This window comes from Equus asinus, chromosome 18 (genome assembly GCF_041296235.1).
Source record: "Equus asinus isolate D_3611 breed Donkey chromosome 18, EquAss-T2T_v2, whole genome shotgun sequence".
In the NCBI taxonomy this organism is placed as follows: domain Eukaryota; kingdom Metazoa; phylum Chordata; class Mammalia; order Perissodactyla; family Equidae; genus Equus; species Equus asinus.
In genome coordinates, this window is record NC_091807.1 from 23,978,365 (window position 1) to 24,005,407 (window position 27,043).

Below are 27,043 nucleotides of genomic sequence, written 5' to 3' on the forward strand. Positions count from 1 at the left end.
AGTTTATAAGACATTATCTTTTTTCATAATTCTACACATATGCTTTAAATTTTTTTTGTTAGCTCTGACATGATCAAAGCTAAAGGTTGCAGTTGCTGGGACTGAAGGCTGGCCTGGGAGTAACATCCCAAATGTTTGAGAAAGTTCGGTTTCATTTCATTAGCGTCATTGGAAACGTGCTGTCGTATCAGAGCTAGTTTTCCCTGTTAGCAGACTCTCCTTGGGTCAGGCAAAATGGAACTGTAGCCTATAAACTGTCATGTGTTACACATCTTCATATAGCAGTCATATTTAATTGCCCTTCACAGGTCAAGGGAGATAACTATTTTGTTTTCCTGAAAATAGGACACATTCTGATGACTTTTGAGTCTGTTCATACTGCACAGCAACACAATGAAACGATTTTGATGAATTTTCTGTTTAGTGTTTTAGTTTAAAAAGTTGTAGTCTGAAGCTAAAAGGGGCTGGCAGATTCTCACGTTCAACTGATACCAAGCACAACACAGCAAAAACACCAGGTGAATGCGTTCTCAGACTTGCGGAAGGGCAGTTGGATAGGCTTCTTGAATTAAAAATCATGTACATATGACATTGTTTTAAAATAGACAGAGCATTGGTTTTCCAATAGAGGTGGCTTGCCCCCCTCCTAAGGGACATTTGGCAATGTTTGCATACATTTTTCACTATAACTTGGGAGTGCTACTGCTATCTAGTGGGTAGAGACCCGGAATGCTCTGAAACATCCTACAGGGCTCAGGACAGCCCCTTGACACAAGTAATTATTCCCCATAGACTGTCAATAGTGCCAAGGTTGAGAAGTTCTGCTTTATAAATATCAGCTGATCTTAATTTCTATTTCCCTAGAATTTTTCTCTTCTTAGCTTATTTGGGACTATTATGTTCTCTCTGAATGTTTGTGTCCTCCCCAGCTTCATATGTTGAAATCCTAATGCCCAATGAGATGATGTTGGGAGGTAGGGCCTTTGAGAGGTCATCAGGTCATGAGGGTAGAGTCCTCATGAATGGGATTAGTGCCCTTATAAAAGAGGCTCCCGAGAGAGCTCCCTGGCCCCTTCCACCATGTCAGGATACAGGAAATCTTTGACCTGAAAGAGCCCTCATCTGACCAGTCTCCAGAACTGCGAAAAATAAATTTCTGTTGTTTTTAAGCTACGGAATCTGTGGTATTTTGTCATAGCAGCCTGGACGGACTATGACAGGGACAAACTTGAGGACCAAGATATGGCAGCAAAATACTTTGGACTGAGTAAAATCGTGAAGGAGGTTGTGAAGTATTTTACTAGCAGTGAGAGGCATGTGGGCCCTAACTTCCTACATAGACGTGCAGCTAAGACACAACAGTTGTAGATGCCCACCATGAGAAGGCATCTCAGTAGCGTTTAGATGACTAAATAAGCAAAAGGTGGTTACCATGCAATCATTCACACCAGTACAATGGCGCTCCTCCAGGAATGTATTTATTTACATGAAAACATCATTTTATACAAACCGAAGTCAAATCTTAAAGAAGGGTTTGTCCAGGCATGCCTCTCCATCCCCTGGTTTTGCCTCTTCACCCTTCACCTTCTTTGGGTATCATAAACAAAAGGTTTTAGACTGCTTAAAGGAAACTGGATCTTTTTCCCCGCCCCAAAGTACTTTGAATATTCAATGTCCATGGTCATCTTTCAAAGAAAACTCTTGCCCAGGTTCATTTTATTTAATTTATTTATGTAATACAGTGTAGAAAGCTATCATGGTCATAAGCAACGATTCTGTACAATCACCCTGCAAAAAAAATTTTTTGGAGAATTCTTGGTAATTTGAGACCAGCAGAGCACCCCCCCAACCCTCCCACCAATAAAAGTGCTTACAATGAACAGGGATTCTTTTCTTTATCAAAGATCTGAAGATACATGGACAAAAAAATTTTCAATTCTCAATGCCTAACGTGTGCACATAAAACAGGCACGAAGAAATAAACGTGTATCCTCATACTTCCTATATCACAAAGAGAGCAGAAGCAGCAATCTGTACAGTAAAATGCAATCATGGGAAAAAAATCCTCTAAATCATTTGGAATACTTAAAAAACGTTTAACTTTAAAATGCATAGTGATCAGGAAAAGAATATTTAGGCAAGAGAAGCAGTTAAAACTCCCACATTCACACGAAGCATCCCCATCGATTCTTAAAGCATATTTCAAGTAGGATTTAATTGGGTCACAAACCACAAGAATAATATACAACTGGCTAAGGGGCTACGTGATAAATAATCAGGAGAGAATCTATTCATGCACTAGTTTGATACAGCTAAATTCTTTACAGGACACAAAACCCATTAATAACGTAGTGTAGACCAAAATGTAAAGAGAGAGAATACATTATTGATTTGTATATTAATTCAAGTTCAGGCATCTACTTGTGTTACAGCACAGCTGTCAAAGGCGATAATGAGTAAATAATAAAAGAGAAGGGTTTCTTTCCACGTTATTCTATAAATGAACACCGATGGGTAGTGAAGCAATGGTTTTGCTGTCCAACTTCAGAGGCTGCTGCGGCGGTAGTCTAGTTCTGCATCTGCTCAAAGAACTTGTAAGTTGGATTTTCATAGCCGTTCTGTTGCATCTTGGAGAGGTGGCGCTCCTCTGGGGTCACAGCGGCGTCAACCTGAAAAGCAAGGATGAGGAAAACTGAGTTTAAAAACTAAACCTTTTAAGAGCGCACATGGAGAAGCAACAAAAAGATAAGGTGCACAGTACTCTTCTTTCACCAAGATTGCAGAACACCCACTATCTTTTCTCCTTTCTTCCCCACTTTGACATCTCAGAGCAGACCGCCTGTGTCCACCAGGCACGCAGATGTTCCATCTAGCCACCAGGTGGCGCTTAAAACCTTGACGTGCTGACTGGGCTTGCAAAGCGCTCACTGGTTGCTTCCCGAATTTAACAGTAACTGGATATACCTAGTGTGATAAATTTTTTTTTCTTCCCCGTTGGTTCAATAAAGGACACAAAGCCATGACGGAGGACTGTTTTATTTTAAACTGTGATGGTAAGCTAGGGAAAAAATCCAGGAGTATCATGAAGAGAGATTCAGCAAAGTATACTGGGTGACCCTCAGATCTGGATTATTGAGTTATCTTTGCAGGCTTATTTGAATTTGTTCCTGTTTACACTAAATTTAATATATTTAAGCGAGGTCTGAAAATCTTTTAACTAAAACAATGATATATGTATATTAAAGGGGTTATTATTTAGGGGAAAAGGAAAAACACAGCAAGGACATGCCATTCTAGATTCTAGATGATCTTCTTTTCTTTAAAACTGAACAGAGATACTATAGAAATACGTCCTGGTAAAGGGTTGAGAACAGCTCCTAGCTGCTGATACGGTGCTTCATCTCTAAGATCAGGCCAGCAGTTGTAAATGTATCCCGCCCCCCCTCACCCCCCTCACCCCCTACCCCCTGGCCCCCCAAGCAGTGTCACTGTCAGGACCGAGCTGTGTGGAGCATTTCCTCTCTGCAAGGTAAGTTAATCCCTATCATGTGGGGAGTGGCTGTTCAGGTTTCTAGTACATCTGCTGTACCTCCCACAGTGCACAGAAGAGAGGAAGTATTTAACTCTTTGCTGAATGAATCAAAGCTTCATTTTGTTTGTCAAAAAAAATTTCTGTAAAAACACTGGAAGGTGAAGAGAATCGACACAAATTGAATCAGAATGAAGTGGCATGTTTTCCATAGAAAAGTTAGGCCGTACTGTGCAGAAGATGGGTTTTCCTTCAAAGCGTTATTTTCTATTCTACACATGATAAAGCTGGGCTCCCCACATCATTTCCAGGAAAATACTGCAGGCCCGTTCCCCACTGCTGAGTGTTGAAAAGCGACATTCAGCTTCTTATGCAGCTTGTCCCCGTGACACAGCCAGTCTGGTATGGTTCTGACCCTACACAGCTATCTCACTGCAGTGGTGCCCTGAAACCAATGAAGGAAAAACCCCAGCGAGCAGGTGTGTTGGTGCTAAGACACCAGGTCTAGGGAGAGAGCTTGATACGCCATGACTACACCACACTGGCTAATCAGTAATTCAGACTAAAAGATTGGTGCAGTCACGATGGAAAACAATATGGAGGGTTCTCAGTAAACTAAAATTCTGTCATTTGTGACAACACTCATGGAACTTGAGAACAGTGTTAAGTGAAAAAAATTAGACAGCAAAAGGCAAATACTTTATGATATTAATTATATGTGGAATCTAAAAAACCCCCAAACTCATAGATACAGAGAACAGATTGGTGGTTGCTAGAGGTGGGGGGTTGGGGATGGGTGAAATGGGAGAAGGGGGTCAAAGGTTACAAACTTCCAGTTATAAAATAAATAAGTCCTGGGGATGTAATGTACAGCATGGTGACCATAGTTAACAATACTGTATTGTATATTTGAAAGTTGCTAAGAAAATAGGTCTCAAAGTTCTCATCACAAGAACAAAAAATTGTAACTATGTGAATCGATGGATGTTAACTAAACTTATTGTGGTGATAATTTCACAATATATACATATATTGAATCATCATGTTGTACACTTTAACACCATGTTATGTGTCAATTATATCTCAATAGAACTGGGAGAAAAATTTGTCGATACAATCTGGCTCCCCCATGGTCATTCTGCAAGACCCCATCTCGTGGACTGATGGACTGCCTTCAGTCTGCGTATGAAATGGAATAACCACCGTGGTCAATCCCAAGGCAGCTGGATTAGGAAGATGCACAGCTCCCTCATATGTTCGTTATGTGCCCTGCTTCTTAAGTTCCCATCCATACATCATTCCCACTCCACCGTCTTGTCAGAGCCGCCTGCGTTCTTGAAGCGAGTCCTCAGATTCATCCGCTCACAAGCCTGTGCATCTCTCCTTAGAACAAAGCCACCAACAAGCTCTCACCAAGAGTCAGTACTCAGAGGACATCGCTCAAACGGACGCTCAGCGTCACTGTCCCTATGGAAAGAACCACAGATGTCTTTCCCCTCCCCTCCTCTTCGTTTGCTCTACTCTATTGTCAACAAATGAGGTCATCTTGCTTTAATTGGCAGTTGTGTAATTAGCCACAGACTTTGTAAGTTAAAACACCATCATTAAAGATTAGCATCAATAATGAGAGATTTCATCCACTCTCCAAATCCGCTTGCTGGGAAACAGCCTGTCTGAGGCAGTCTGCCATTCAAACTGGGGCATCTTTTTGCCCTGCGCCACTTTTTTTTTTTGGTGAGGAAGATTTGCCCTGAGCTAACATCCATTGCCAATCCTCTTCTTTTTTCTTTTTGCTTGAGGAAGATTAGCCCTGAGCTAATGCCTGTGCCAATCTGTCTCTACTTCGTATGTGGGATGCTGCCACAGCATGGCTGATGAGTGGAGCAGGTCTGCACCCAGGATCTGAACCTGCAAACCTGGGCAGCTGAAGTGGAGCATGGGGAACTTTAACCACTTGGCCATGGGGCCGGCCCCTGTACCACCTCTTGACTGAAATTTCAAAGATGTCAAGGTTAAAAAAAATGTCTTGCTAACATCAAGCACAAAGCTATGTTTCTGGATGTAGAGAAAACCACACAGCTGCTTGATGGTTGGAATATTATACTTGTATCTCCTCCAGGGCACACATCAGCCCTCACACTGGCTGTCAACAATTATCTGCATTCATCAAGGACAGGGGAACACCTGGCAATTTAACAGTTTCTCTCCTCTTGAAAGGCCAAAGCCAAAAGCTTAAGACAGGCCTGTCAGAAATGCGAAGCTCAGAGGCTGGTATTCACGCCAAGCGTCTAACCTTCCTGTCTTTTCTTGGCCTCTTTTGTACTTGCTAACTCTCAGTACCTTTGCCGCTGGGAGGGCAGCTCACACTTCCCCATTCCTGCAGTGGGGCGGCCTGGAGACCTCAGAGGGTCAGGAGCTACAGGAGAGCGGATTATCTTAACAAAATGGCACCCAAGTAGTCTGGATTGTATCTTTTTATCCCCAACCCATCGAAAGCTAAAAACGAAACAATGAATAGTCACATCCATGGAGAAACCTACCACTAAAGGAAGAGCACTGGGTGGGAGGGAGCCTTCCCTTCCAGCGGGGCTCAGTGACCTGTCACTCACGGCTAAGTGGCAGCACTGGTGTGGGCCACCATGTGAAGGCCACCTCACTGTGACCCTGTGCAGACAGGGCCTCTGCACAAACACCTCACTGTTATTTCCAGTAAAACAGAGTCGGGGGAAGTCGAAGCCAGTGGTGCTTGTTCTGGAAGGAACGATAGAACGATGAAGTCAGAGACAATGCCCATGTGCCCATCAGGCAGGGACATCTCTCACTTGCTGAGGTGAAAACAGACACACACACAGCCTCGGAATATTCCTTCTCCAGACTTTTTCGATTAGATGGGAGCTATAACTCATGTGGAGTCTTCACGGTGCGCTGTGTCTCCATGAAGGACCCCGGGGCTCCCTGTACCGTACCGCACTGCAGCTTAGCTTCAACTGGCTACCGACACTGATGCGCAGTGTGAAGAGCGGAGCCTCAGGAGCCTGGTCTGCCTCGTCCTAACGCAGCTTTGAGTGGAACTTTTGAGTACTCTGGCTAATGTTCTCCTCCTACTCCACCAGACCGGCCCCTATAATTCCCTGTTTTCATAAGTAGTTCAGTTATGTTTATTGCCTACAACAAGTAATTCTTCAGGCAGGCTCTGAAACTCCTTTGCTATCCTTTCGTAACCATCTTTGCTGCTTTCCTTTGACCTTCCAATTTCCCTTCCTGCTGTTTGCCTGGAGCCACAAGCTGATTTTGAGTCCATCCTCCCTTCTTCTTCCCTTTGCTTCCTATGTAACCCGACCATTCCCTCTGACTGCTCTCGAACACCCGCGTTAGTGGTTGCTCGATGCCTCTGTCCTGGTGGGTCAACTGCTTGCCAGGAAGAAAGTACCTCTAAGGATATATTCTTCTAACGTCACCAGTATGATGGCACAGTCGTCAGGAAAAGCCATATGCCACAACTCCACAAAAAACTAAATAAGCAACTCTCTTCTTATTTAGATCATTAATGAAATGACTTGGGGTGGGGAGACTTCTGATGTTCTAGTTATCAGATCTGTGACAGGAAAATTTATTTATGCCCTACAATAAAGAGAATAGTGGAAAGAGCTAGAATGTTTATTTTCAAATATCTGATGTCAATGGCTATGAGCGTAGAAAAGGCCCATCTGCTACTAAACAGGGCCTGGGATCAGTGGGGATGTGCAGGACCACGGTAAAGCAGGAGCAGTGGTGGACCATTCAGTGATGCTAGGATCCTCGGCCACCAGAGATGGTGGGCACATTTGGGAAGCAGTATAAAGGGATATCATGTCACTGCTTGAGGCATAAATACAGCCACGTGTCACTTAACGACATATGTCGCTTAATGACGGGGATATGTTCTGAGAAATGCGTAATTAGGTGACTTTGTCGTTGTGCAAATATCATAGAGTGTACTGAAGGGGAACAAAATGTGCCACCCCAAAATGTGTCTCTCTAACATGAGGATTATTTTAGGCTGATTATTTTTAAGAAACAAAAGACTCAAGAAAGTTTTTGTTTCTGCCCGCTTAACTGCCTAAAAGAATTCAGATTAAGAAATCTGTCTCAGGAAGGGAGCTACCACCTTAGCATAACATGAGCTAGTGGTAGACAAGGAAGAACCTAGAAAAGCCTGTTTGTTCGGCTGCTCTCTATGTTCTTCTGGGTCTATGTGGCCAAACAAATACTTGTTTTCCCAATATTTGCTCCTTTTCACTTACCTGTGAATTGCCTCCCTTCCCTTTGAAGTCCTTGACTCTCCCCACCCCCAGCATCTTTTGTCTTTAGCTGAGGATGGTACGTAAGGTGAGGGCTTTGGCCATTTTGACAAGTTACTTGATTTTCCTGGGTTTCTCCCATGTATGCACGTTATTAAATTTTTGTTTTTCTCCTGTGGATCTGTCTCATGTCAATTTAATTCTTAGACGAGCCAGAAGAACCTAGAAGGGAAGAGGAAAATTTCTTCCTCCCCCACAGTACTTACACAAACCTAGATGGTATAGCCTACTACACACCTACATTATATGGAACTAATCTTACGGGCACCACTGTATATGTGGTCGGTTGTTGACTAAAACATTGTCAAGTGGCGCATGACTGTAAAGCTTAGTCATCTTCTAATGACAGTGTGGCTAATGGCTTACAGAATGAATCTCCAGCCCCAGGGCTAAGCAAATCATTAAATCAATATTTACTGCTTATTTTTAAGAAACAAAACCTACTAACTGCTCATTCCACCTGGTAACAACTCTATTAATAAAAATACTATACTTGTTTTCATTTCCAAATCTCTGCGGTCTTCTGCAAGGATCTTTCACTCTAAGAATGAGAGATTTCCTGGAGATTAATGCTTTCCTTGTGATTTCTTCTTCATGTATTGGTGGCGTGAAGTATGACTGTATTCTGTCCTGACAGACTTAGGCCAGTCCAACTGGAAATACTCATTTACTCGTTTTTGTTTTTAGTGAAGTAGGGTTACTCATTAATGAAGCAGGTTAACCAGAGCTGGAAACACACCTATTTCCATGTACTCGAGTGTGAGAGAGCCTGCTAGGACAGGCAGAGAGCATTCACAGGCGCATCACTTCATACAGTGTAGACTCTGCGTGCTCTGAAACCCCACAGCGCTCTCTCTCACCCAGGCCAGGTGAGATAGCTTAGGTGCCTAGCCTGGGTTACAGCAAATTGTGTCCAAATCCTACCATCTCAGCTGGACTATAACCTTCCTGAGGGCAGGGATGGTGAACAGCGCCTTGGATGAAGTTCTGTTCCCACGCTCCTGTCCACAGCTTAGCACAGAACTCGACAAAGGGTTGCTTATGGAATGGAGAGAAAGGAAGGCTTCGAGAGGGAAAAAGGGATGGTTTCCAGGCTTTCCACAATATCCTTACCTTAAGGAAGAAGCAAGTTAGAGGAAATAAAGAAAAGAAACACAAAACTAGGTGGGCAGTCACTCTGGGGAGGTTTCTAGATGTTTTCAAGTAGCGAGCAAAATGAACAGCAAGAGTTGAATAACTAACTGCCCTTCTTCAAATTTTGCTCCTTTAAGAATGTCTCCTGGCTTAAAAATTAATTTCTTTTTCTCAGGATCTGTGTTAAAGTGTCAACTTTTCTGACATTCCAAATCCAAGGAGACTTTTCTTGGTAACTAACCAAAAGAAACATTGAACCCAAGCAGCTGTAAGCGGGCTTAAAAGGCAACTAGTTTTCTTGGAGACAAGAGATATTTTCTACTCCCTAAGGTTTGCTTAGACAGACAACTAAAATGAAGAAGTAATAATATCATACATCAGTGATTCTCAAACCTGAATGCACTTTTCAGTGGGGAAAATTTTCAACACTCAGATTCCCAGCCTCCTGTTTAAAAATTCTGTTTCCCTAAGTCTGGGGTGGGACCTGGGGCTGTGCCCTTTTAACTAAGTTCCTGTAAGTCTCACGCACAACCATGGCAGAGTCCCTGTAAGAGACCCCTGTTTTCTGCCACCATCACTGGGCTCTGTTAAGGCTGAACTGTGTCCTCCAAAAATTGACGTAGTCCTAACCCCTAGTAGCTCACAATAGGACTGTATTTGGAGACAGGGTCTTTAAAGAGGTAATTAAGGTTAAATGAGGTCATTAGGGTAGACCCTAATCTAATAATACTGGTGTCCTTCCCAGAGGAGATAAGGACACAGACATGCACAGAGGGAAAGCAATGTGAAGACACAGGGAGGCCATCCACGAGCCAAGGAGAGAGGCCTCGGAAGAAACCAAACCTGCCGACACCCTGATCTCAGACGTCCGTGCTCCAGAACTGTGTGGAAACAAATTTCTGTTGTTTAAACCACTCAGTCTGTGGCCCTGTTACGGCAGTCCGAGCAAGCCAATATAGGCTCTTTGGCCCCACCCAGATACTTTAACTGATAAAAAGGAAGCTATCAGTGCAAGGCAATTAAAACATATAATTATATTAAAGAAATTAAAACGGGCTTTTGAATTATTCAAGTATGAAAACACATTTGCCCAAACATGGAATTAAAATGAAAAAAAATAATTTTGAACAGAAATGAGATAAACTGATGCTAATAATAACACAACTTACACTGTCTCAAAGGACACAAGCTCAGAAATACCATTATGAAAAGAGCAACACCCCAAACTGGATGATGTTGTCATTGCTTATGTCATGTGCTCACCCACTAGTTTGTCACTCACTCAGTTCTTTTCCACCTTGCTACCTGTTTCCTGGGTCCACTCCTTTCACTGCCCTTTAGCACATCCACACTAGTACGGACAGGAGAAACAGGACTCAAATGATGCCCATTTCCATCAGCAGCTCCTGGAGATTTTAAGTGCTGAACAAAATGAGGTTTCTGGCTTCACCACACATGGAATTTATTTAAACTGTCCTTGCTCTTCCATAATCAAGACTGGTTTGGAGCACATTTCCTTGGGGTTGGTGAGAAGTTTAGCTCACTGGAAATATCTGGACTTTTCTCTGATGGAAAAAGCAACGCATAGGATGTGGGGAAATCTGTACTTTGACCTTTGCCTCACTTAGTTTGACATTGGGCAAACACTTCTGTCTGGATCTGTTTTCTCATCTAGAAAAATGAGAAGATCCACTTGATTGATCATGAGATCTCTTTCAGTTCAAGATACGTTAATTCACTTTCTGTAACAGTTTCCTAAAAATTTACATATCCTATAAGGTTTCCCCCACCCAAACCGGCATTTTAAATGCATAAAAAGAATTTTCGGTAAATTTTACTTTACTTTTCATTATTTTGTATCATACTATTTAAAATGCATCATAAAGGGTTTAAGAAGTCATATTTGAACCTTGCAACCATTCTATTTTGTTGGTCTAACCGACGACTTCCGTGCTGTACGCATTCATGTTAGTCACATACTGGCCTGTGGGGAGAAAGTCTCAGGGAAGCATAATTGTGCAAAAATTGTGATTGTCACTTTGTGGGTCTTCTCTTCGCCTTCAGTGCGACTGCAGTAACAGCTTGAAACAAAGATATCTCAGGTGGATGTGCAGGCAACAGGATGACCATCTCAAATAACCTTGTCTGTTTGCCCGGGTGTTTGGTATAATGTGATCTTCTACAGAGCTTGAAAGAGAAGACTCTTTACTCAAAATCAGTATTACTTACTATTACCTGGTTTTAGTTAGAAGTCAGACTATTTAAGACAAAAACAAAAAATCCAGGAACAAATGTGTTTATGTTTTTTTCTTTTTGAAAATGTATCCTTCCACTTCCTTTCTCATTTTTTAACTTCTGCTGTTGCTTTTCTCTTTTCTTTTAAATGTTTGAGGGTAATCATGATATCTTTAAGCCAGGCATTATCATTAGTATTATTTTGATATTTCAATACACATTGTAAGAAGTTGAGGCAGCAGCATACAACCCCAATGCCTTGATCACAGTACTTGTAAGTCAGAATGAATGAAAACCAAAGCAAGGAAAGAACTACAACTTGAGCATCATGCAGGAATGTGATTTTTTTTTCAAAGAAGAGATACTTGGATGATTCTTAGTCTAATGCCAAGCAAAATTTCCCCTGTAGTCTTTCTTTAACTCCCACTTGCAGACATGCAGCCAAGTTTACCTACCTCCACCACCCCATGATGGATGGACGTGTACTGTTTCTTCTTCAGCATCACCAAGGTGATGACAATCACTGTTGCTATGACAACACCGCCCACCATGAGTCCAATGATTGCACCTTTGTTTGAACCCACATCTTCTGCAAAGAACACCTTGAAAACAAATCAAGAAAAAGGACTGTAATTGCCGGCAACATTTGGATGAGGTATGTGAAAGGTTTCAGTCTATTCATATATATCTTATGCTTAAAGTTTGAGTTGTTGGTCACTCCATTATTTGGTGGTATACTTGAAAAAAAAAATCAAACATTCTCCTTACTAAGAAGGACGTTTGTAGTCTATAGAATGATGCATGACATGTGGCTTCCCCAGTTCTAGGAAGTCTACTGCCCCCTACATGTCACTAGAAAGGCAAAACAGAAGCCAAGAGGGACCTGAAAGCCTCTGGCAGGTGGAACATTTGGTGAGAGGTGGGACGGTAGCTCTTGGATCTATCAAAAGCTGTAAAGGCACGGACTATGAAAGGAGGTCACATCCACGACAATTATGCCTCAGGTGCTTTTCAAACCCACAGATGTCCTAATTTTCTTAGAGGGACATTAATACATAGGAATAAGCATTCTGAAACAAAGGAGTTAAACAGAAGAAACAAGACATCTTGTTACCTACTTTTAGCTGCAAAAATTCAGTAGGACACGAATTAACTATGAGAAGCATAATGCTTAAAATACAGTTATTTCAAAGGAAGAAGCAGAGGCAACAAGAATCTTAACAGCCACACATAACTCATGCTTTCTTAACATGTTTTCTCCAGACACACTACATACTTGGATTACTAGAATCCAACCCAAAATGTTGTTTTATTCTTATTTATTTGGATTTAACATAAAAAAAATCTGGAGAACACTGTAAAGAAGAAATCTACTCAACATGATAAATTTATTGCAGTACAATCCTTCATATTGTTTATAAAAGCAAGTCATTATTTTTCAACTTTATCTACCCTTTAAATGGAATTATAAAAGCATAAGGCAACTTTTATCATCTTTATGTTATGTACGGAGATGATCCTAGGCCAGATCATCTGGCTAGTTACTACTAAACACACACCATATTTGTTATATAAGCTAATGAAAATAGCTCCTTAAATAATTCTTTTAATATAATCTCAAAATACTAAAATGACCTGCATCACAGCTAAAACTAACATCCTAGCAATCTGAAAAGGCAACAAAAATATGGCAAATAAAGCAAATTTCTAAAAGAGTTTTACTCATAGCATATATACAACAAAATTAGAAACTGTTCATAATTATTCCCCTTTCCAAACAAATATGCTAACTCAACATATTTATAAAAAGCAAACCATTAATTAGCTAATGATACAAGCGTGAGGTAATCAGGAACAAATGCCAAGTCTGGACATCTTGCTATGTCTTTAAGAAAATACTGTAATTTTGCAATATTCATTGCACTAATTATAGGACATTATCTTATCAACTAGTTCAGTAGAGGGAACTGATTCTCTTAATTTCGGCTGCCGCCATTAGTCACTGTCACATTACAGGAGTTAGCGTAATTGCAGAGATGGGCTTTTATGACACAGGCACCAGAAAATGCAAATCCACACATTAATCTTCAGCTTTACGCCCCACTAGCTCCCAACTCTTCAGTGGTTCCCCCAGGTTTTTTTTTAACCTCTTCAGCATCAGCCAGATTAAGAGCGCTCCTGATTCTATAATAACTGATACTGGATTAACTTGCCAATGAAAACCATCCTTCAAAAAGCTAACTGTGTTATTACCAAAAGATCCTGGGAGTTCAAATGAAAATCTGAACCTCAAGTCAGTTTAGATTTGCTCCTATTATTTAGAGTGAAAAGAGGCATACACAATACCAGTATTTCTTTTGGAGTTTAATACTTGGATTCATAAATTTTATTTATGAATATTGGAAAGACATTCTCCCCTTGAAAAAGAGTAAACACACACACACACACACACAAAATAAGTGCCTGAGAGCGATTGCTTCTCAAGTATTATTATTGCTATAAGAATTTTATTACCATTTTTGTTCACTACTGAATGTGCAATAAATTTGCCTTTTTATTAATTTAACCCCTTTCCTGTGCTTACTGATAAGAGGGAAGGAACCCTAACATAATGCAGGATTTGATTTATCTGAAGCTTTTGGGAAAGGATTTTATCTAACTACTAGAGCTGCCTGCACAAGAGATGGATGCTTTTTGATTTACTCCAATTCTAACATTTGGAAAAGAAAAAAAAAGGGTGATTTCATCCGAAAAGGAAGCTGCTGTCTTCCTTGCCAAAAGCCTTTCAATGAACAACACTGCTCGGAACAGCATGGGGTCTTGCTCACCTCCTGCTTCCACCCACTGGTAGAGACCCAAAGATCCTCCTCTTGCTGGAGAACTTAAAATGTGGGATCTGGGGAAGGGACAGGAAGGAGGGCGAGAGGGAGAGATGAAGCAGCACAGGGAGATAGTTACAAATGTCAACTTAAGTGAATAACCATGAAAAGGCTTCTGTGAAACCAAGTAGTGTTTGCACGTGTTCATTTGAGATTTTGTTCCTTCAAATAAACCTATTATAAAGCTATTTTCCTAGAAAATAGAGTGGAAGTTAATTAAAATGGATATTATAATACAAATTAATTTTACTCTAATCCCTGCGCGCGCTCAGCTGCCTTCTAGACATAAAGAACTACTACATCTATACCACGTAAAGACCCTCTTTTTCTTTTCTTCCTGTTTTCATGACGATCCAATGGGCAAGTGTTTTATTTTTGTTTTTCTCTTTCCCTTAACTGGACTTCTGGCACAGGATGAACAGAGTTAATAGGTCATTTGACAAACAGAGCGGCAGGAAGAGGTAAATTATTTTACGTACCAATTTTTGATGATGAACTTCATATCCTGAATCATGTCGGAACTCCGCATCCATCTTCACCTCAGAGATCTCTTCCGTCTTGATATTTGTCAACCCTGAACCTGCATTATACCATAAGCATTACACCATAATTAAAATACACAGGACAGTCAATTCGTTTTATCTGTAAACAATACCATTCCAACACAAAGGCTACCAAAAAGCACTTTCTAGGCCTGAAGTTAGAGGAAAATAGATTAATGACTTTCTTCAAGAAAAATGACACCCTGTATTTAAATCCTTAACCATTACCTATTTTAAACAAAAAGAAATTAAAGTGTAAAGAAATCTGAAGTTAAGGCTTCTACTGCCTTACACACATGCTATAATTTTTTTTTTTTTTAAATAGGGCAAAACAGAAGTTAAATGCTAGTTGGGAGGTTGGCAAGGATTTGTTTCTAGAATATGCTGGCTTAGTTTAGGGGCTTATTGTTCAGCTTATTGTCTTTTTTTCACGCACTCTCATTCCTTCAGAAAAAAATAATAAAAGGCTTTAAAATGAGCATTAATTACCTGGTAAAGCAAAAGCGCTACTTTTGGGCTTTGTTTCAATTACAGATAAATTATGATCGTGTCTCTATGCAGTGAAGCATTGTAAAAATTGTATCATTTATTCAGTTGCGTGATTTAGTTATAGATACAGAACGTAATTGGTTCATCTGCTGAAGAAAGAGCTGCAGTCTATAAATTTTGAAAAAACTTTGTGACTAACAGAATTTATAACTTACTAACTCTCCCTTCTCTAGACATATGATCCTTCCACTCATTGTTATAATGAATTTCATTTTTCAAATAATAATTTGAAGCTTAAACATAAAATGCAAAGTTATGTTTAGAACAAAAAAATGAAAGTATCAAGTATAAATGTCAGTTTCCATGTTGTAGCCATTAAATAGCCAAAGTCAGAATTTGGGGATGAGCGGGGCTTTTGAAATCATCTCCTCTGTGGTGTTCCCACTCAGGGGCAAACTCTCAGCTCCCGACTGAACAGAGAGGGACGTGTCAGTTTGCCTCCATTTTCAGACAGCTTTGCCTACAAGGGCCTTTCTTAAGCCTAAATCAGCTTCCCTTTAACTTCTACTCTTTGAGTCTGTTCCTCACAGAACACGCCTAGCTCTCTTCCGCATTACAGCCTCGAACAGATCAGATACCCAAGGAGAGGAATCACATCCCTGATGAGTCTTCTCTTCCTCCAGTTGCATATGACCAATTCCTTCAGCTCCCACGGGACCTAATTTCTTGCTTTTCGCCTAGTCACCCTTACAGTCTGGTCTACAAGGCGCTGTGAAACTTGTCACATACCTAGCTGAAACGGAAAAGTACAATGGCCACAGTATATGATGTGCCCATCTAACAGCACAGCTGATACCAAAAGAAAGGGAGGATCATTTGACGAGGCCTAGGGAACCCATGCTGGTTGTGACATCTCACTCATTCCTTGTCCAATTGTTCTCAAAGCTTCCATTTAATAACATATTCGAAAATGGACCAAAGATCAATGTCAATCTACACTGGCTTGCAGTTTGTCCAGCTATCTTTTCTCCTTTCTGCTTTGTCTTATCCATATCTTTCCAGCTCTTCTGTTCTCCAGAGTTCCACCAAGATCACGGAGAGTGGTTCTATGATTTTACCCTCAAGTTCTCTTAGCCTACGATTTGTCTGGGTCACATAGATTTGGACTTGGGTATAGATGTGTCATAGATTGAAAATATATCCACAAATTTGTTAATATCTCTCCCTTCAAGAAGGTGGCTTAATCCCCCTCCTTAAGTGTGGACTGGATGTCATCACTCGTTTCTAATGAATAGAATGTGGAGAAAGTGACGGTGTATGACTTCTGAGACTAGGTCATAAAAGGCATTGCAGCTTTCTTCTTATTCTCCCTGTTGGATCACCCGGTCTGGGGAAAGCCAGCCGCCATGTTGTGAGGACATACAAGCAGCCCTATAAAAAGGTTCACATGGTGAGGTGCTGAGGTCTCCTGCCAACAGCCATGTGAGTGAGCGATCTTGGAAACAGACCCACCAGCCATTGAGCTTCAAGCCTTCAGATGTCTTAAACTGCAACCTCACGAGAGACCTGAGCCAGGAGCTCTCAGCTAAACCACGCCTGAAATCCTGAGCCTAACAGTAATTATAAGAAAATAAATGCTTGTTGCTTTAAGTTGCTAAGTTATGGGATTATTTGTCACATAGCAATAGATAACTAATACAAGGGGCTAGCACCTTCTTTTCTCAACTTAAGCTATCTTGGGCTTTAATTTCCTTTTATCAGAAGACCATTCTCTTTGATATAGACACAAAAAGCTATTGACGGACCTCTGACCCCTAACCCCATCCAGAGAGCTTTAAAATTATTAGCATTTTCTAAGTTTCACCTCATTCTGACCTCTACTCTCCCTGACACTAATTTTTGTTGGGCTGTGACACTATGTTCTTGTATTTCTCATTGGTTGTTTTTTCCTTCCTACAAGCCCTCTAAAATCTGAGATCCTTGAAGAACCACAGTGATTTCCTTATACCTCACCCTTTTTCTGTCATCAGGATCCAGCAACGCAATAGTAAAATCACATTTCTGAGATTTAAGAAAACTCTCTTCAACAGTCTTTTCTTTTAGGTTTGTGGGACCAAATAATTACATCAAAAGATAAGTAAAGAATGAGGTCTCCTCTCAAAATTTTAAACGCTCACGTTACTTCTGAGAGGAGATGGAGAGTACTTTTGATGCTCAAAAAAATTCATATTCATGTAACAAGTCAGAACAACAGATAATTAATCATAGCTTAATAGTTTACAAGACTCTCAGCAGAAAGAGCATTTGCTAGTTCATTTTTGTATAGTACATATCGCCATTTAGTGAAGAGACTTGCAATACATTAAGCAAATCTCAGTAAAAGGGAAGAAAAATAAGCTTGCACATATGGAAACATCATCGATAATAAGCTGATATTGCATGCAATGAAATTAGAAGGGGAGATTTACATAAATTGCAGGGACCTCGTTTATAGGCTCATCAGACATGTTTTCTGAGTTGTGCTGATTCATCCCAAGCCCTGGTGTGACTCCTTTCTCTAGTCACGGTGAGGACAGTCTGTTGTTCACTTGAGGGAGGAGAGGGGCACGTCCTTCATGAAACCTCTTACATGGCTTGGGGTCAAGAACCTAGTTTCCTTTATTAGAACTGGAGAAGAGTGGTAATAAATTATAGCGTAAAGCGTGGCTTTCCACCCTTGTGAAGAGCCTGCTAACGTATTTTTCTTATTCATTTTGGTCAAATGATATAACCTGTCCTTCAGTGTCTATTTTTCCCTGGAAATAAGCCAGGAGAGTAGCTGTAATGGTCAGTATGCCCAGAAATCACCACTGACACTACTGTGTTCCCTACTTGACACTATGTTCTAGAAGTTACAGTGCCCTGGTATTTCAGATATGAAAGATAAAGAGAGGTCATTTTCCTCAGTCGTGATTATACAAAAACCCTTTCTTTACTAGTCTCACAGTGACAACAGTGATTATTCAAAAACAATGCCATCAATTGAATGACATGATAGGACAATCCTGGGAAGGGTTTCTAAGTTTGGAAAGTCTAAAGATATTATTGGGCACATTAGACTCAAGCATGTAGTTTCACAAAGTGTGATGACGGAAGAATAAAAACTAATGCTATAAAACATTGAGAGGAAATTCGTCCAAATGCTTGACAGACTCACTACAAGCACAAAAATATAGAGCATATATGTTTTAATCCATGTCCAGTAAATACAGCTATTCATAAATACACCTTAGCTAGACTCTTTCTCACTTCATATCTGAGCATTCTTTCCCATTTATGGCCTTCTTCTATTGGGGAACCCAAGCCTTACAGAGTATAAGAAAGGAAGCTTGGTCTAGGCCATTCTCTCATCTGTATAGACTTGTTCCCCTCTTTTATGCCAATGACTGTGACTCAAATCTTTCAAAACCTTTCTCCAAGCTCACTTCCAGCAAGCGCTGTTAGTGTCCCATCTGCTCACATCACAGACATCCTGGTTTACCTTTGGCGTACTTTGTATTTCTCTCCTTTCTAATTACATCTCATCTTTCTAAATACGCAAAGTGTGTTTGTTGTGTTCCTTCTATTCCACTTGAAGCTCCTGAGAGCAAGGACCTTATCATTTATTTCTTTCGACCCTCCACAGCATTTAGGGCATAGACCTTTGTGAAATATCAAAATGCAATATTGCTATTGTTACAACAAAGACTTTAGATGGTTTCTTCACATCTATATAATATCTCTAACTATTCTGTAGCTCTTCCCTTAAAACATATTATTTTTGGGAATATATGGAAAAGTCCCTTTCATGTTAAATTTTTTTTAAAAAAGGAAAAAAAATCAACTTTGGCAGTGTCACCCCTTCCTGGATATTTCGATAGGAACATATCAGCCCAGCGTGTCCAGCGTAGGAACTTAATAAAATTGGTTGCATGAGTGCTTCTAATTCACATTTTAGGCTTGTAGATGAAATGTATCTCTTCCTTTAAAAACAAAGGAGGAAGCACCATGAAAAAAGGCCAAAGGATCAACCTGAGCTGGTCTTGGTTGCAGCTAGAATGGAACTGACTGATCCTCAGCCTGGGGCCCGACCAGTCAGCTGAGCAAGACGGGGATGCCAACTGCTGGCTCCTTGAAATTCACTAGTGTGACACTGGCAATAAGGAAGACATTAGGAAAGATGAAACTGTGTCTAACTTACTACAATTTAAGTTCCTCTGAAGAGCCCTACAGAAAGAGATTCATGAAATCAATGAGATCGCCTGTCAAGACATGTCACTGCACTGTCCCTGCTGGCCTGTTAATCACAGTGCAGAGGCATGAAAATGCCACAGGGCAGACTGCGTTCTCTTCAAGGACTGTGTTTGGAGGCAGATGTGACCTGAGCCTGCACAGGCGGGGGGAGGGGCAGGGTCTTCTCCTGGCCCCACTGCCGACTGTACCTGAACCAGGGAGCAGAGGTCGACCTCCATGTGTTAACATCTTCTAACGAGGTCCACTCTCTGTTCCTTGATTACTGCACGGGGACATTATGAGGATAAAGAAGAAAATAAATAAGGGAAGGGATGCACTGTTGGGAGTAAAATCTCCCCAGAATATACAGATTTGTCAATTCAAAACTCATTTCTTCTTAATGCTTGGAAAACAGTACCAAAAAAAAGTGCCTATTTCAGGGTTAATGGGAATTTTAAGTAGTATAAAAAATAGAGGACTTGTATGCAAAATTATGCATGTACATCTGTTGTGTCATATTAGCCACTCATGGAGAAAAAGTATATACAACCCAGAAAAGAGAAAATGTAAATATTTCTGGGCTCTAGAGAGATTCCAATTCTGATATTCTTAGGAAGGTACGTCTACTTGGGGAAGTGACTGAAGTTTGAGCCCAGTCAGCTAGAAAAGAAGGCATCCAGACAGCAAACAAGAAAGGAAAGATGAGATGTTCATAGCAGTAACTAAGTCACCACCAGATAGAGTCTGCATCTGTGTGGGTTTCCATTTTTGAGGACAGACAGGCTCTATACAGACCTCTTCACTAAAAAAGAAAAAGAAAAAACCAAAAGTTGGAAGGGCTCGGGTGGATTGTTTCAAAAGGAAAGCTCAGAAAGGAAAAAAAAAAAAAAAAAGATTAAGAACTTGGGAAATGAAGTGCAAGGAAAAGCAAAGGGGAATTTTAGAAAGTTTGGTTTCCATGGTCATTTCAAATCCTTTCCCAATGTTTGCAATCTAGAGAGGCTAATAATGAAGAAAGAGGATGGCGTCTGCTCAAGCTCAAGCGCAAGATGCTGAGAGGTAGGAGTAACCGGGTTATACCTGGTCGAGTGGTCAGTCCTCGGTCGGCAGCAGGGCGGGCGTCAACAGGCTCGACTGGGCACAGGAAGCAAGATACACAGAAAGCAAACAAGACAAATCGAGATGGTGAGTCGCGGCTCCTGAACACAGAGCAGGAAAAAGCATGTGCAATACACAAGTTATCAAAACGGAGCAGCTAGAAAAGACCCACAGTGAGTTAATCCTGAGCACCAAGGAACGAAAGGGGTACCACTTCAAAAGGCTTATCTCTGCTGATGCGCCAAGCCGACTCCTTGGTTTTCTAATAAAAGCACTCACCAGGAAACGCAGCAACATCAAAGAAGAGGGGATGGGAGTGTGGATTTTCCTCTCAGTGAGTTTAGAGATAGTTTCTTGGCTTTTGATTAGAAATAAAATATATTATATCCAGCCCAGTGGAAAATCTTAAAGATATCTCCTTTTACAACTGTCCAATGTTATCTTATTTTACAGTTAATTAACTACAAAAAGACTCCATTAAATCCCCAGGGGAAATGCAGATATGGATTTATCAGGAGAGGAAAGTTTCAAATCTGCCATGTAGTGAATCAAATTGTTCCCAGTTTGAGGGTAAGAAAGGTAAACCAGAAGTCTCTCTCTCTTTCTTATCGCTTGAGGAAGATTTTCGCTGAGCTGACATCTGTGCCACTCTTCTTCTATTTTATATGTGGGATGCTGCCACAGCGTGGGTGATGAGCAGTGTGCAGGTCCACACCCAGGATGTGAACTGGCAAACCCCATGCCACCAAAGCAGAGTGCATGAACCCAACCACTATGTCACTGGGCTGGCCCCTCTTTTTCTATTTTCAAAGGCTGGTTTCTACTGAATAGATGACATACAGTTGTGATGTATCAAATGCAGATATTTCCTTTCATATTTGTGGATTTTCACAGTTTTTCATCTGTGAGTATTCTGGGTTGGACCCAGAAAACCAGAGCGGGTAACACAAACATGCCCACCACTGTTTGGTAATTCCACCATGAGTTGGTATTTCCAAAGTGCTTCTGATTATCAGAAAATATTAACTTCAACTTGACACTGGTCTTTGAAGAAACAGGCAAGGGAGAGAAACAAAGCTTTTAGGATTAATAAATGGAGAAGGGGCAAATAAAGCTGAGGGAGGAGAGAAGCCCCTTTGGTAAGGCCTGGGAAATACAAAGGTGAGAAGGTTAGGAAAGTGAGCGAAGGTGTGGATGGGAAGACAAGGTGTGTGCGATGGGATGGCTTTTGGATCAGCAATTTCAGTAAGACCATACAGCTTATAGCATATGGCCCAGGCATTCAAAGGTGGGATTATAAGACCAAAATGATTCTGAATGCCACACGTTGGCAGGAACAGTGAGGGGGAAGAAAGTGGCAGCAAGCCAAGTCTTCAAAATATGAGAAAATAATGTTTCTGAGAAGACTAAGACATTGTGATGCATCAAAAGAGAAGCGTGGTTTGGTCCTTTATCATGCAGAGACTGGCAGCATAGTGGAGAAGAAGGGGCTGTGGAGGCATCTAAACCCAACATTTAAGATGTCAGTGACTGTAGGCAAAGGACCACTTCTGAGGCTGTTTCTTCATATGTAAAACAGAAATAATAATATCTGCATCTTCTAATTGCAGTGAGGAACCAAAAATTTTTAAAACCTGTTTCAGAACCTCCCAAATACTATAAAACTGCATTTATTAAATACTTTATAACAACTACTGCTGTGAGGATGACCCATCTCTAATATTAGATTAAGACACACTTCCTTCTGCCACTCACAAATACATTTGAACAATACAGTTTCTCTCTCTTTCATTTTTTCCCCCATCTGTGACAATCTACCGAGAGGGACTTTCTCAGTCCTTGTAAAATGGAGTTAACGGTACTTTTTGAGATTTTCCTCAGAAGGGCCCCAAATGGTACTTCAGTGGAAGCCAAGAACATACCAAGGCACACTCACAGAGCAAAAAAGTCACTTTAATTGGTGATTCCGTCCATCAATGGTTCAATCATCAAAAACCATATTTGACTCAGAGGGAAGCAGCGGGATCCGTGCTTTAAATGCAGGCTGAAGAGCTGGTCGTCAGTCTCAGGATCCGCTTTAACGTCACCACTTATTTTCTCTCTGATCTTGGGCAAGCCACATTCTTTCTGATCCTTAGTTTTGTCACAAGTACACAAGATTTTTCCAAGGCTCAAATGTGCACACATATGCAAAAGAACCTTACAAATGATCAAGTACTATTCCACAATTACTTAAGGGAATACTGAAAAGCATCAAATGTGCCTGGAAAAAAGTCTGAGAAATATTATCACGAAAAACTATCGTTAGTTATTTCCAGGCGAGGAGATTGTTTCTATAAATTTCTCCGTCTTTTTTCCCCCCAATGTGCGTGTATTACTTGAAAATAGGAATAAAACCGTTTCTACTTTTTTTTTCTGCTTTATCTCCCCCAAAACCCCTGTAGACAGTTGTATATCCTAGTTGCAGGTCCTTCTAGTTGTGGGATGTGGGACGCCGCCTCAACGTGGCCTGACGAGTGGTGCCATGTCCACGCCCAGGATCCGAACCCTGGGTCGCCGCAGCAGAGCGCGCGAACTTAACCACTCGGCCACGGAGCCGGCCCCTGTTTCTATTTTTTAAGAAAATAAAACGATAATAGTTTTAGTGACTTAAACCGTAGAGCGCTTTAACAGTTTGAAGCTGATTCAGCATGAATTAATAGTAAAAGAAAAAAGTAACTCTTGTGTTCAGTGAGCAGACATCAATAAATATTTTTAGAAGACTACCATGACATCATAGCAAAAAAAGAACGCACATCAACAGGAAAAGTAGTGCATTATTTCCCAATCCGCCGCAAATACTTTCTAATTTTTCAAATGGACTATTACTCATTGAACCAGAAGGTAACTTCAACATAGAGTTCAAAACATTTTACACTGGCTGTTTAGTAAATCAAAAATACGAAACAGATCATCTGGAAGAGTTAAAATAAAATTCTAGCAGAAATGGACTATTCTTCCCCTGCCTTCAGTAGCTTTGGATCAAGTCCTTTCCTACAAGAGGAGAGAAACAGAAATGATCCAAATTCTGGCACTTTTGAGTTTGTTAGTTCTGGCATTCCCTGTAATAGACCAATTCTAAGCTAAATGCTGCCTAGCACAACCCCTCCACCAGGCCAAAGGTGGAATCAGCAGGAAACCAGTTTTACAGAGATAAGAGAGTCCTAAAAAGGACTGGTTTGCAAGTTTTATGGCTAATTAAAAATAGACCAGAGGGCAACTTCACTTTGCAATTATATACATCCAGTCTTACAAGAGCTGTTGCACCTCTTTAAGAATATTATGGTTTTTATACATGTATTATAGACAAAGAAGCTGAGTGTTGGCCACAAAGGCTTCCTGGTGGCCACTGCATTCCATCTTCATGGCTGGCCTGCTCAGACAGTCATGAAAAAGCAGAACACACACAAATGCTATTAACACAAATGCTTTCAGCCAGATGATTTCACGATCCATGAGAACAACAGTTTTATAAACAACAGCTTCACTTGAGTTTCGCCAGTTAGGTTTTGTGGATCGAAAAAAACCACAGGATAAAAATCCCTTAAGGCAAATCGTCATTGATGGAAGAGCCTAAAATATTGGAAAATTGTTTGTGATATGCTTATTTTTTCAATATAAATTTAAAAAATGCCTGAACATCTGACCTCTCTCTGGACTTGACTGATTGTTCTTAAGAACAACAAATTTCTGGTAAACGTTTGAAGCTCTAATGATAAGGATTGCATGAACAATGAAAGGAAATCCTGAGAATTTTAGGTATTTTCAATAGCTCTGTGTGTGAGTTCATGTCTGTAAGGTTAAAAAGGAACAAGGCTCTGGGGAGAGGAGAAAGGGTAAGATTTTACAACTGTATCATTATTTGGTTTGTTATATTCATTAATTTTAAGGATATTCTGTTTGGGCCATAGGATGATTCTCCTTGAGACAAGCTGGTGGAACCTCTCTAATAAAATCCTGGTTCTGTTAAAAAAAAAAAAAGCTACTACTAAACATTTACTAAGTTGTGGTGCTAAGAGCTTTACTTGCCATCTCATTTAATGCTCACTTCTATCTTTGCATTAGGAATTATTATCAACTCTATTTTACAGACTAGGAAACAGAGAGGCTCTGTAACTTGCCCACAAAACACAGCAGAGCTGGGATATAAACTCTGATCCACATCATTCAGGAGTGTGGGGTCGCACTATCCTATGGGATGGTGGGGAATGTGAAGGTGTTTCTGGTTGTCACTATGACTGGAAGGGGAGGGAGGACACTATTGACTTTTAGTAGATGGGGACTGAGGATGCTAGATGCTGTGCACAGGGCAATCCCACACAAATAAAAATTGTCCTGCACCCTACATGATTTCCTAAATTCCTGCTGGACATTCATGTATTCATGATTATGTGAGTGCAGAACCGAACTCAGTTTTATATATAAACACAAAACATTTTTGCATAGTTCTTACTGTAACCTGAATCTTCCAGGAGCTCACCACTGGGTAAACTGAGAGAAGATAGTTTTTTTAGAGCTTTCCCAAGAGTTATTCCCTATATTATTAAATCCTTCACTGCTGCTCATAGAACCTGAATCATGGAATCAGCCTGTTATCAGTCTGCATTTGTATTTGTCACATCCGTACAGGATGATGCCTGACCATGCCATTGTTTCCAGTAGTCGTCGAGCCTGGACCCTTCCACGTTGAAACACTTATTATAAATTACATCCATGAGATTGATTCCCCCCCTAAACTTTGTCAGTCCATTTTATTTTAAGATTCACTATTAAGGAGGCTTTTCAATATGTTATAAAAGGGGTGTTGGGTCTGATAATGGTGAGAACCAGAACTCAAACTCTGAGATCTTAAATATGATGGCCTCCAACACTTTGATATAAGATTTTGCTCCTTATCAATAACAGATCTTTATTTAACAAGAATACCAGCTCTTCTGATGAGGCCTAGGTAATATGAGAACTGTATCTTGGTCAGGGGTCCAGAGGCACTCAGTCAAGGACTTTGCCCAACTGGGCATCTTGGCAAGGGTCTGGGCGGGGTGTGTGCATGAGCGCGCATGCACACATACTCACGAATGCCCAAGGATGTGCAGACTGTCTCCCAGGGCTGATGCTACAGTAGGGGCTGTTAGGAATCTGAGCCCAATGGTCACAGGCCACTCTTGGAGTCCACTCCTGAGCAGAGGTGTTTAGTCACTGCTGTTCTGAGGGACCTCTCAACTGTTTTGTTCTTGGCCTTCCAAAACTGATCACTTTGGGAAACCCAGTATAGTTAATCCAGTCTTTTTTCTTTGCATTATTTGGCGAGAGGCAGGGGTGGGGGAGAGGAGTGGGGGAATCAGTTTGCCTCCTAACTTGGACCAAGACATCTTTGCCTCTTTTTTGATTTGGGGGGATTGTTAAGGGGCAGAAGACCAGGAGACAGTGGATGTGTTGACGACGGCATCAGGGTTTGGGTTTCAGGAAGCTGTTCTGGGGACATAGCTCCTTCCTATATTTCTACTTAAAAGAAGCATTCAGTATACTTCCATCTTTTTTTCCTAAATGGATCCTAAATGGATCAGTTTGGCTACTATTTAAAAATTTTTAATATAAGCAGCATGCTTAATAGAATGCATATAATTTTTAATGGAGATCATATATGTACATATGAATACATATAAATTCAAGATAAAATGCTTAAGGCATATAAAAGCAGATTTATTTAACTGTTGTATTATTTATACCACTAACATGATAAATGCAAAGTTAAATTTACCTCATTAAAGACACCAAGGAAACATGCAGGCTGATATTCATATATAGAGCAGTTAAGCTCTGATAGAGTGAGAAAGTAAAGGGAAAATTTGAAATTCAGAAAATGCAACACCTTCTAGGACGATATATAATGTTTTGCTATTCCATATTGTGCTGGGTGGCACCAAGCTCAGTGCATTTCAGTGTATTCACTAAATTTGAAGAGTTAAGATAAACAGAGTTTGAGTGTCTTCCACCTCCGTTAAACTCTGTACAGTCCACATTTTAAAAGGATTCACAACATTTAAGACAAATAATAAGTTTTACCACAAACACACAGTAATTTTTGTATAAATTAATTTTACTCTGCTGCTAATTTAGCTTATCTTGGCTTTCTAAATCTCTTTCCATAAACTTTACCAAAAATAAATAATCATTTCTAGTTTCTACTATTTGCCTGTGTATTCATAAAAATGATTTAGGTGAGCTCTCAAGTATCTTTCATCCGACATCTCCAAAACCAATAAAAAATGTTAAATATTAAATGGGAACATTCTATTTATAGAAACTATATCATTGAAAGATATGTGAAAAGGCCTTAAATTATGAGAAATTGGTAGGAAATTCTTTTAAATTATTATTTTAGAATCTCATTGCAGAGGAATAAATTCTCAAAGGCTGAGGTAATTTTTTAATAAAAATAGAGGTTTAAAATTTTTTCATAAAAAGGTTAAGACTTGGACATAAATGGTAAATTACACATTTAACATT

General features: G+C 40.4%; 1 protein-coding gene across 6 annotated transcripts in view; it reads right to left on the reverse strand.

Annotated features, from left to right (window-relative positions):
- Nucleotides 1-1,710: 1,710 nt before the first annotated feature.
- The window catches only part of APP (amyloid beta precursor protein), a 253,740-nt gene continuing 228,407 nt past the window's right edge, over nt 1,711-27,043 (reverse strand). For 3 of the 6 annotated variants that reach the window (XM_014859018.3, XM_014859014.3, XM_014859016.3), the window contains 4 exons: nt 20,480-20,533; nt 14,597-14,697; nt 11,694-11,840; nt 1,711-2,669 (listed from right to left, as the gene is read on the reverse strand). In XM_014859018.3, the coding sequence (XP_014714504.3) occupies nt 2,568-2,669; nt 11,694-11,840; nt 14,597-14,697; nt 20,480-20,533 (404 nt within the window). In that variant the 3' untranslated portion in view covers nt 1,711-2,567. The remainder of the gene's footprint in view (nt 2,670-11,693; nt 11,841-14,596; nt 14,698-20,479; nt 20,534-27,043) is intronic. The other 3 variants (XM_014859017.3, XM_014859015.3, XM_014859019.3) reach the window with 1 other exon arrangement.